At 33.9% G+C, this 12,032-nt stretch overlaps 1 protein-coding gene across 3 annotated transcripts; it reads left to right on the plus strand.

The window, feature by feature from the left end:
• The first annotated feature begins 232 nt into the window (after positions 1 to 232).
• On the plus strand, positions 233 to 11,710 carry LOC140051947 (poly(A)-specific ribonuclease PARN-like). Of its 3 annotated transcripts, none has more exons than XM_072097305.1 (19): positions 233 to 295; positions 3,381 to 3,532; positions 3,887 to 3,954; positions 4,087 to 4,168; positions 4,461 to 4,521; positions 4,712 to 4,889; positions 5,724 to 5,789; positions 5,876 to 5,914; positions 6,170 to 6,212; positions 6,498 to 6,581; positions 6,664 to 6,798; positions 7,013 to 7,099; positions 8,162 to 8,237; positions 8,710 to 8,887; positions 9,061 to 9,116; positions 9,352 to 9,513; positions 10,062 to 10,332; positions 10,589 to 10,839; positions 10,927 to 11,710. In XM_072097305.1, exons 1-19 carry the CDS (start codon positions 277 to 279, stop codon positions 10,971 to 10,973), a joined length of 2,055 nt encoding a protein of 684 aa, XP_071953406.1. In that variant the 5' UTR covers positions 233 to 276; the 3' UTR covers positions 10,974 to 11,710. The 3 variants fall into 3 exon arrangements, with proteins under 3 accessions (XP_071953406.1, XP_071953420.1, XP_071953413.1); XM_072097319.1 differs by having other exon boundaries at positions 274 to 401; XM_072097312.1 differs by having other exon boundaries at positions 276 to 299.
• Positions 11,711 to 12,032: the final 322 nt, after the last annotated feature.

Raw genomic sequence — 12,032 nt, forward strand, 5'->3', positions numbered from 1 at the left:
TGAAGAAGATCGAGACGATCATTTATCGATTGTTATTTTTTTAAAGTCTGAAATAATATGCAAAATATATTACCATAATTAGTTACTCACATACTTTAATTAAATTAGATTAAAATACGCAGTTTCATTTAAAAGCAATGATTGATATGGTATTATAATGAATATTTAATTGGCAACTGAAAAAAAGGATTTCACTATAGACTGTGTCAAAGGTCAAATATATTTCGCGCAAGTTTTTGTTTGTTGTTTTCCTTTTTTCTCATTCGTTAAATTGTCATGGATGTCACACGTAAAAGTTGGTATTCGTTGATTATTATTGCCAAAGATCAATTCATAAGATTTATTTTAATTAACGGTTTCAGGTCCGGCGGAAGGTTTTAAAATTGGAGGTCCCAAAGAAGGTGATCTTAGCATGTGACTATCTAGGCTGGCCTACTAGCCCTACTAGCTAGGCCTAGCCTAGTAGTAGAGGCCAGAGAACGCTAGGCTAACCAGTCAAGTGGAGATTCCGATTCCGATGTCTGGTCATTTCGGCCGTTTACCAGTTATTTCGGCCGCCGTATGATCTGAATGAATGAATTACACCTGTCTTTTCATACAATCAATGTTTCCCGATCATAGAAAAATAAAAACAAACATTCCCTTAATAAATAATACGTATATCTATATAGGGGGCCAAGCCCAGGCAGGCCAGGCCAGGCCCTAAGGGTCATTCCATCTCAGATCACCCAATGAGTTAAACCCTACCTCTTCCAATTTTGATGAAATTTGGTATATGGGTGATTCATAGCAATTAAAGCCAAAATTTCAAATTTTAACTTTATCGGACCAACGGTTTTCAAGTTATCGCAATTTCAATTTTCAGTTTTTACGCAAAAAAGGGCGCGTCCGCCACGTTTCAAAGAGCTGTATCTCGGGAACTATAGGTTCGATTTTAAAAGCAAAGGTATTTTTGTAAAGGGGAGACCATAAGGAATCTAAATATACTAATTGTGTGTGTTTTATGTTAATTTTAAGTTGAATAAAACTTTGACATATATTTTGACCTTGAAATTGACCCCGTGGAACACGCCCGTTTTGTTGGTGACTATCATGAAAAATGTAGCCCTACGTGTCAACTACAACATATAAAAAAATTGGAGGGGTTTTTTTCTTTGTTTCCATGAAATTACAATTTGAAGTTGACATACCTCTTCCTTTTAGTGTATTTTTGGTGTCTGTCCATGCATTACTTCAATGTCAATTTGATGTATTCCAAAATTAATTTTATTTACAAACTAAATATTATTATAATGTTACAATTGTCTATGTCTGGCCTTTACTCCTTGTCATCTGGACAATTCAAACAGTATTTAGAAATGTTGTGGCGATCATTTTGGGAAATACTGTAATTCCTAGTCGAAGAGGATTTTATAAACGGAGAGGCTATAATACAATGTACATTTGATTCAGGAATCCAACAACAGTCTTCTTTGGACGGCCAATAAAAGGTTTTCGCTGACCCATGAGGATGCATAAATTTAATTTGAAAATCCCCAAACTCTTCTGAGAGCGAGACATCCACCACCCAACCAATCCATGGGACACCATCATAACTACAGCACACAAAATTCTGAAGTCTAATAATGGTGGGTTGTGTATCAGCAACAATTTCATTTTCATCACTGAAAGATTCTTGAATCACTACCACATCCGGAGGGTTTATCTGGGTACTAAGTTTGTAGACCTGCATCTGTGCCAGAGAAACGGGAACAAAGCGATGATATTGTAATGTACCCTTGATGGTCTGGGCGAGGTTGAATCTCAGCTTTATTTCTTTTTCCACAGTAGATACCTCATCTATTCCCACATGAAAAAAGTTGATGCCTGGAATGTCCATATGAGCGAGTCATATGGCCGAGCGGTTAAGGCAGGGGCGCCGTTTACCGTACCTAAAAGAGCCAACAACAACATCGGCAAGGGTTCGAGGCCGACTCGCTCCTAGTTCTGGTGGTGGAACAAGTCTTCTCGGATAAGGACTATAAACCGTAGGTCCAGTGTACACAGTTATAACATGTGTGTACTTTAAAGAACCCAGTTCATTATTCGAAAAAGAGTAGGGGGTTACCCCGGTGAACTGGTTCACACAATTACCACCTATCTGATAGGACAGTGATTAATTCACTATTGGTAATCCTTGGCCACATTGCCTAAAGACATAAAATAAAAATAAAAAATTACACAGTAGTCGAACATACTGAGAGATGTGATAATATGACATTCAGTCAAACGCTGTAAGCTTCTCTTAGTGACAAGCCTCTTAACTGTTCCACCTACAGTATGCCATCACACGCACTCTTGCCATGTGATGTAGCGAAAAAATTCCACTCGGCGTCTAAACCAAAATCTTTCTGGTGGTGGCAAAGGTTAATAAAGTTATATTTGTTTTTGTATTGACCGCCACATCCATCTGTGAAATAATGAACTTTTTTCATGGTTGGTAGTTTTGTTTTTATATAGGGGATGACAACCTTTAAAAAGGCATATACAGTAACTGTTGTATGTTCTCTGCAATCACTTATTATGCATGTTAATGTGCATAATAACATAGTAAGGACACTAAACTATGTGTCAAAATTGATTTGAAAAGTATGTGAGTTACCCAGTATTTCTCATATCAAAATATATCTACTGTTTAAGTGGGCCTGATGAGAAAGCGTAACAATAAGACACCTTAACAGTTAGTGTTCACACTGTGTATAAGTATAACAACACCAAAAATACACTAAAAGGAAGAGGTATGTCAACTTCAAATTGTAATTTCATGGAAACAAAGAAAAAAACCCCTCCAATTTTTTTATATGTTGTAGTTGACACGTAGGGCTACATTTTTCGTGATAGTCACCAACAAATCGGGCGTGTTCCACGGGGTCAATTTCAAGGTCAAAATATATGTCAAAGTTTTATTCAACTTAAAATTAACATAAAACACACACAATTAGTATATTTAGGTTCCTTATGGTCTCCCCTTTACAAAAATACCTTTGTTTTTAAAATCGAACCTATAGTTCCCGAGATACAGCTCTTTGAAACGTGGCGGCCGCGCGCTTTTTTGCGTAAAAACCGAAAATTGAAATTGCGATATCTCGAAAACCGTTGGTCCGATAAAGTTAAAATTTGAAATTTTGGCTTTAATTGCTATGAATCACCCATATACCAAATTTCATCAAAATTGGAAGAGGTAGGGTTTAAAATTCCATTTTTTTTGGGTGAACTGAGATGGAATGACCCCTAACCTTACCTAAACTATTTTAATTTCAAATCTATAAAAGGCCTAGTAATAGTATATCTGTCTGAAAAATAGCACAATGTAATGTAATGCTAAATGTTTTTTATTTCAGATTTCAAAGAAGCACTAGGAGTGATATCAAGTGTATTGAATGACAGTTCTTTTGTTGCAATTGACGGTGAATTCACAGGTCTGCACTATGACAGTCGTTATATGCCAAATGCATTTGATACACCAGAAGAGAGATACCAGAAATTGCGACAAGTAAGCACTTACCAACCTACACATGCTAGATTTATAGCAATCATTGGTCGACCTTAATACATTTTTTTTTTAAATCAAAAGGTAGAGATATACATCAGTCTACCCACAGTGGAAATAAGTTTGATTAATGTTAACCTTTTGTGAGATATACACCAGTCTACCCACAGTGGAAATAAGTTTGATTAATGTTAACCTTTTGTGAGATATACACCAGTCTACCCACAGTGGAAATAAGTTTGATTAATGTTAACCTTTTAACCTTTTGTGTTATTTCTTGTCTGTTGTATAGTTTGTTTCCTGTCATTTATTTCAAAATAATCAAATACTTACAAATAATTTTTTTTGTTTTTTAAGGGTTCAGTTGATTTCCTGTTAGTACAGTTTGGTTTGTGTATTTTCAAATACAATGGAAAAAGCTCGAAGTAAGTAATTCATCCATTTTATTGTCAAAAAAAAAATTAATATAAATGTATAACAACATACTAAACACAACACATGCTTTATGTATTTATAAGAAATATTAAGAATATTAACAGTTTTTTTTTCTTGTGAAGATATACAGTGTATCCTTTCAACTTCTATGTATTTCCAACTCCACTCAATCGGCATGCGCCAGATCCACGATTTCTTTGTCAGGTGAGTTTGGTATATACAGTCAACTCTCTCAATAACAGACTCTCTGAAACCTAGAAAATCTCCCAACAATTTTCTTGAGGTCCAAAAGGTCCCAAATTCCTTTTTACCATTAAAAACACATTCTGAATACCAGACTTTCCCGGAAAACCATACAAAGGTGTCCGGTATTGGGAGAGTTGACTTTACACATATTAATAATTTGAGTAATGAAAAATACAGTTGAATAGGATTTGAGTGTTTGCAACAAAGACCCTTTTTGTACTAAATTTATTTAATGTTGATCTTTTTACAGAGTTCCAGTATTGACTTCTTAGTTAGTCACAACTTTGATTTTAATAAACTTTTTCGAGAAGGTTAGTTATGTAATTATATTGTATTTTAAATCTTTCCTGTACAGTTGACTTTCAAAAACCATTATATTTTTTGAATTTCGTAAACTTTTTTAAACTGTCAACTAGATTAAATTATAAGATTATAATTAATAATTGTGTTATTATAATCACACTGTAAAGATTGAATTTTTCCTTTTATCTGGGTCCACAGGTATTCCATATTTGACCTCCAACAGTGCTCGTACTATGAGAGAAGAGATTCTGCAGAAGTATGCTGGTCAGGGTGTGACTATACCAAACAAAGAACCAAGTCCTGCATTCAGGACACCCCAGGCTAAAGGCCCAATTATCATTCCAGATGAACACAAAGAATTCATTAACCAAATTGTGTAAGAACAAGTTATACCCAGATACACACTTTGTATTATTCATTCAATTATTCATTCCGTCAAGCACTCTGGCTTCAAAATTATCTTACTTGTCACGGTATAAATATGATAAAATGGTTAAAATACAAACAGCATCATGACACCAAGGTGTAAAATGCAAAGCAACAAATACAAAAATTATTGTTAACAAGTGGATTTATATAAGACTTAGAAATAACATCTTTATGTGTTAAACGAGACTTGCACTGCTCCTCATATCATGTTAAGTTTGATAATAAAAGGCTTCTTAGTGGTGGGTGAATAGCAGTCAAATCAACCACCTCCATCCAACAATTACATGATTCATAAATTACAATCTGTATGCTCTTCTTCATATCATGTTAAGTTTGATAATAAGAGGCTTCTTAGTGGTGGGTGAATGGAAGTCAACCACCTCCATCCCACAATTACATCCATGAATTAATACATGTTGACTAAACAAATTTAGACTGTTGATTGATTGAAATATATATTTATACGGGGTAACCTCTTCAGTCAAAGAATGATCTCCCAGAGGGCCCAGTTGGTGATCAGTGGCTGTGATGTACTAGTACACCGGGGTAACCCTCCACTCGTCTCGAAAGATGTACTAGGTTCTTTAAAGTGCACACGAGCTAGATGTGTACACTGACCTACGGTTTATAGTCCTTATCCGAGAAGACTCGTTCTACCACCAGAACCATGGAGTGAGTGAGCCTCAAACCCCTGCCGATGTTATGGCTACGTAATTACGGTTCCACTGTCTTAACCGCTCAGCCACTCACTCACTAAAATAATTTTTTTTATTGATTTTAGAGCAAAAACAGAGCAGCTTTTGAAAGATAACGACAGAACGTCATTACAACTGGATCCTTGCAATGGGTAAGTGAAACGTTAGAACATTAATAATAATGTATTTATGTTGTATGACCTATGTTTTATAATTCAATAATTATTTATATTTTCAGATTTCAACGAAAGTTAATTTATCAAACTATGGAAACAAAGTAAGTTTGAAAACTTTATATACAGCACTGCCAAACTGTATAATAAAGTATAGTTCTATAATATAATAAATTACTAAAACATTTTTTAATAGAGGAAAATTCGGATAAGCTTCTTCAATTTATTCCTCAACACAGTCCAAGTGATGACCAATGATACAATATGCATAGGTCCTTGCAAATCATAATCTCCTTATTCTCTGCATATATTTTCTATCAACAGACATACCAGCTAACCACATCTGTTTTTTATTTCAGGTTTCAAACAAAACTGATAGTAGAGACTAAAACTGGAGAGAAGGTGTGTTTACCAAAAAAAAGAATTGCAGTATATGTTATAAGATTGCAGTATATGTTATAAGATTGCAGTATATGTTATAAGATTTTGCATTTACTGAACAATGTATTATGAATTTTAACAAAAAGACAATTAAGCAAAACATGCAAATTATTTTATACTAATGTATCCATTGTCTATTTCGTGCCTAGTTAATTTATCGAAAAGAAATTTAGGTTTAGTGTTTCTTTTTTTAGGTATCATAGAATGAATATTTATTGGGATTTTTGCTTTTGTTTCGACCTACAGAAAGAGCGTTATATAGAGATTACTAAAGCTACTTCAGAGGAAGATAAAAGAAAAAGGGACGAACTAAAAATGCAGGCAGACCTTGTAAGTAATAAATGAATATCAGTTTATAGTGTGTGATTAACATTTCTTTTTATTGAAATGTTTTATTTTTACATTATTTCAGGATGAGATAGACGATGCAATAGGTTTTTCTAAGGTCATTGACATGATCTCCGAGTCTGGACGCTTAGTGGTTGGACACAACATGATCTTAGATTTAATGCACACTCTCGATCAGTTTAGTTGTCGCCTCCCAGATGTAAGTTTTTTGTAAATCCAATCGCATGCATTTTCTTATATATGGATAAATTATACAGTATACAGTTCTGAAAAGCACTGTTGAGTTTCTTGACGTTTCGATCAATATAATTTGAGTGAGGTCGCTGTTTTAAGATTGGCACTTCAATCACATAGTTTGTGTAAGTTGGTTTTGTATATCTTTATCTTGATAATGGTTTTTCTATTTTAAATAGAATTTGATTGAGTTTAAAAATATGTCGCATTGTGTATTTCATCGAGTTGTGGACACCAAGGTAATGGCGAGTACACATCCATTTAAGGTAATTATTATTCTCTTCTCAAATATTAGTACCTAAAACAGATTAAGATACATCACAGAAATAATATACTATTAAATAACAAATCGTATAATACTATTCTAACAAATTAAAAGAGGAAAAAAAGCACAGAATGTCTTGCAATTATGTGGAAAATCAAAGTCTAATTCAGCTTTATGGTTTACAGTATTAAAGACTTCCAGTAATGTACCATTATCACTTGTTTAAGTTCATTAAAAGTTGAATTAAGATATTTGGTTTTAAAGTCGGAGTACAGTCATGTCTCTGGACCATTAGATAGACTTTCTTTCATCAGTACTTCTATGAATGGATGACAAGTTAATAATGATCTTTGCCAACAACCTTTATAAAAGACATTTGGTTTTAAAGTCAGAGTATCATGTCTCTGGACCATTAGATAGACTTTCTTTCATCAGTACTTCTATGAATGGATGACAAGTTAATAATGGTCTTTGCCAACAACCTTTATAAAAGACATTTGGTTTTAAAGTCAGAGTATCATGTCTCTGGACCATTAGATAGACTTTCTTTCATCAGTACTTCTATGAATGGATGACAAGTTGATAATGGTCTTTGCCAACAACCTTTATAAAAGACATTTGGTTTTAAAGTCAGAGTACAGTCATGTCTCTGGACCATTAGATAGACTTTCTTTCATCAGTACTTCTATGAATGGATGACAAGTTAATAATGGTCTTTGCCAACAACCTTTAAAAAAGACATTTGGTTTTAAAGTCAGAGCATCATGTCTCTGGACCATTAGATAGACTTTCTTTCATCAGTACTTCTATGAATGGATGACAAGTTAATAATGGTCTTTGCCAACAACCTTTAAAAAAGACATTTGGTTTTAAAGTCAGAGTACAGTCATGTCTCGGGACCATTAGATAGACTTTCTTTCATCAGTACTTCTATGAATGGATGACAAGTTAATAATGGTCTTTGCCAACAACCTTTAAAAAAGACAAAACAAACATAAATCTAAAAATAATTAATATTGATGATACTAATATACTATTAATAGTTCTTGTTAATTTTTATCAGGAATTTATCATGAATTCAGCATTAAATGATCTACACAGTCGGCTACAGGACAATCCATTCGTACCGCCCTCTATTGGCAAGTTCACCATTTGTTTTGCAATTGACAGTTACAGCTACTGTATAGTCCATTCAGAAGACCTGAAAAAAATTTGCAATTTAATTTGGTTACAATCAAGCAAAAAGTTCTAGTCTTTTTTATAAGATGATAAGAATACTGTACTAACTCAGGCATAAGCCCACCCTGAGGTATAAGCCCACCCTTAAATTACTACGCAATAGTGTTCATATGACTAATAAGCAAAGATACTCCAGTTTGGTTCTTTGATATAAATAAATAAACCAAATTTTACAAATAGTCTGTCTACACTGTCAAACGTTATGTGATGTGCCCATATATGGACATGATGATGTCATATCACTACCATATTTTGGCATATTACTACCTTATTTGGGCACATCACACTTTTGTTGCCAAACTAGTTTGATAGTGTAGACAGAGCTTTACACACATGACAATACAATAATTGAATATATTAATTTTATTACAGAAATGGCATCAAACTTTAATGGGTACAAAAAAGCTGAGAACTATCATGAAGCAGGTTACGACGCCTTTATCACTGGTCAATGTTTTGCCATTATGGCCAATTTCCTTGGTACATTTATGGATCCACCCAAGCATCGTGTTTCACCCTCGTCACAGTTTTTGGAACCATTTATGAATAAGTATGTTTAAATTAAAAATTACACTACATGGGAGTGTTGCCATGGAGATCATGATGATGTCTAGGATACCGCCATGCTGTACTTTTTTATGTTTTAAAAATATATTTAAATCAAACGTTACCCGTAAGATCCTTAAACTAGACTCTAGAATATTGTTACTCTTTTCTTTTCAGAATTCATCTGATGCGAAGTTTAGATATCCCATACCTAAATTTAAATGGACCCGATTGTAAGTATTCAGATTTATATAACTATAATAAATGAAGGTTAATACTTAAGGTTGGTGGGTAGGAAGTTGGGAAGATCTTAAATATAAGACACTTTGCAGAGTGGGTGAAAAAGAGGAGAGAGCATTTAGACTATGTTGAAACCATTATAGCTTAAATATTTTATTGTGGATGAAAACAAGGTTTGGAGATTGAAATACTGATTTCTGTGTTAATATGGATTTATCTATTTCACAGTACAACCGTCCAGGAACCATGTATTCCATGTGACCTTCCCAAAGGAATGGCGTACAAGTGACCTTCACCAGTTATTCAGTCCGTTTGGATCAATTTATGTTGGTTGGATAGGTGACACTGAAGCGTTTGTATCGCTGTACAAAGCTGCTGAAGCATCAATGGGTAATACTGTATATGCAGTCAAGTATTACTTGACATAATCTTCAATTTTGACATGACCTTCAATATCATCCTATGAAAAATATAAAAAAATTAAAGTTTAATAGGCCTAACAGTAAAGGAAGTGCCGTGAAGCATTGTATATCCGACATGTATCTACAAAACGATGATTATATATATATTCTCTTCACTGGTATATTGAACTAGTGTAAACTTACTCTTTAATGCTTCTCTGTTTTCCCTGCTTGCAACAGTCCTTGAGTTCCATTTCTTTCCATACAGCATGCAATATAAATAAATAAATATTCATTACAGTACTGGAAAAAGTCATGAATATGCAATGTACGGGTAATAAATATTCATGACAATACAGAGAACTGCCATGATAACTGTTATCACCCCAAATACTTTATGATAATCACTTTGGAAACAATAGATGAAATAAAAAAAAGTCACGAAAAATTAAATTTAGATATAGCCACTTTAGCTAAACTAATTAATTCTTGTCTTTTAACTATTCTGGTCTTTTATCTTTTTTGATCATTTGTTAGTAATGAAAACCATAAAAAAGGGTGAGAACTACACAGTTACCCCATACAAAAACTTCAAACGTGGCGTTTACCCGGAAGATAATGCAGAAAAAGAGAGGAAAATAGTCAGTCCACCACAGGAAGAGAAAAGCCTTACAGTTGCCGAGATGGACAAAGCGAACATAGAAGAACCTGGGAAGAGGAAGCGACGAATATCGTCACTAGAGGCAGACGCTGAGGTTGCGGTGCTGATGGGAACGGTTGCAAAGAGGAAAAAACCAATGGATCCAACGTAAGCATTTTGGAGTGCTACAAACTATAAAGCTCTGTCTACACTATCAAACTTTATGTGACAACAAATGTGATGTGCCCATATATGGACACGATGATGTCATATCACTACCATATTTGTGCATATCACTACCATATTTGTGCATATCACTACCATATTTGTGCATATCACTACCATATTTGGGCACATCACACCTGTTTTGTCAAACTTGTTTGATAGTGTAGCTTTACAGTAAATACAATTATATATTTTACAGTGTAGCACCATTTGTGTCGAGGAAAGGTGTAAAACCACCATTGCCAGAGGTAATGGAGGAGGGAGATCCTGGTGTTGAAATTGAAGATAAAGATATTGTGAAGGAAAAAGATGAAGATAAAGTGAAGGAAAAACATGAAGATAAAGTGAAGGAAAAAGATGAAGTAGAAAGTGAACATATTGGAACATCTAAGAAAGTAGAAGAGGAAATTGATAACAAGGAGGGAAAAAAAGAAAACTTACTTACAGAAGGTAAGATATGAAAAGTATTTAGTAACTGAGACATATCTTATTTATAACAATACATGATGCTTTTTACTTTGTTATGTTCTTTACTAGGAACTGATGAAGATGAGAAAATGTTTGAAGAATGTGAAAGCTGGTGATTGCAGCAACAATAGACATTGAATAAATGTTAGACTATCTTGCAGAATATTACTATACTGGAAAACGACCGTCAACAAAGCTAAAGTGTTCAGAATTGTATAACAGTTTTGTAAATGTTTTATGAGTTACATTAGTCTTTATCAATATTGTGTATTGTATTGTAAATACAGTACAGTACAGTACAGTACAGTACTACTGATTACTGTATAAATACAGTACTACTGATTACTGTATAAATACAGTACTACTGATTACTTCAAACATTGTCGACAGCATTATTAGGATGGACTCGCTATAAATGTAGTCCAAGTGTGAATATTGTCCAGATTGCAGTTGCTGTGGTATGCTATTTTCTTTGTACCAGAATTGTATGGAAGCATTGGTTGTATAGAATCATAATACAAAATGGATTGAGAATAAATTGATAGTTGACTGTCCCAAGAATGTAGAAAACTGTATTCATTTTCAACTCTTATTTCGTAACTCCATAGATAAATATCATTGGTTGTATGTATTACCAAGTTGTGTATAAAACACCATTTGTTTTGACTAAACGTTTGAGGGGTAAAGTTGACTTTCAACGATAACTTTTTGATAAAGTTCTTGGAGGAGGTGGGGCTCAAGCAAGGTAAAGCATGACGTGATGGAAAAGTTTCATTTTCAGGATTGTGAATATTATTATCTGTTTATCAGTTTGTTTTGAATCTTGAAATTAAAACTTTTTGTACGAATTATAGCTGTGTGTTCAATATGTGTCTGAATATAGTGGTTGTGTGCTTATCTGAATTTGCCGAAGACAAACAAACGCTGACGACGTCGCTCTCCCGCGTTTTATGCAAATCTTAATGAGATCTATAATCTAATGATCTAATGAGATGTGTTTGTATTTTGTGACGCGAAGCACCACTTTTATTCATTCATTTAATTAATATCATGTTTCGGCAAATGATTGAAGTGAATAGCTTGCGTGCGTTTGAGATTTCACTGGGCATTATGATACAATTTGAACACAACACCCAAAAAAATCCCACTTGCCCGTAAGTTTTACTTGCCCGTAA

Source organism: Antedon mediterranea, chromosome 1 (assembly GCF_964355755.1).
Source record: "Antedon mediterranea chromosome 1, ecAntMedi1.1, whole genome shotgun sequence".
NCBI classification, from domain to species: domain Eukaryota; kingdom Metazoa; phylum Echinodermata; class Crinoidea; order Comatulida; family Antedonidae; genus Antedon; species Antedon mediterranea.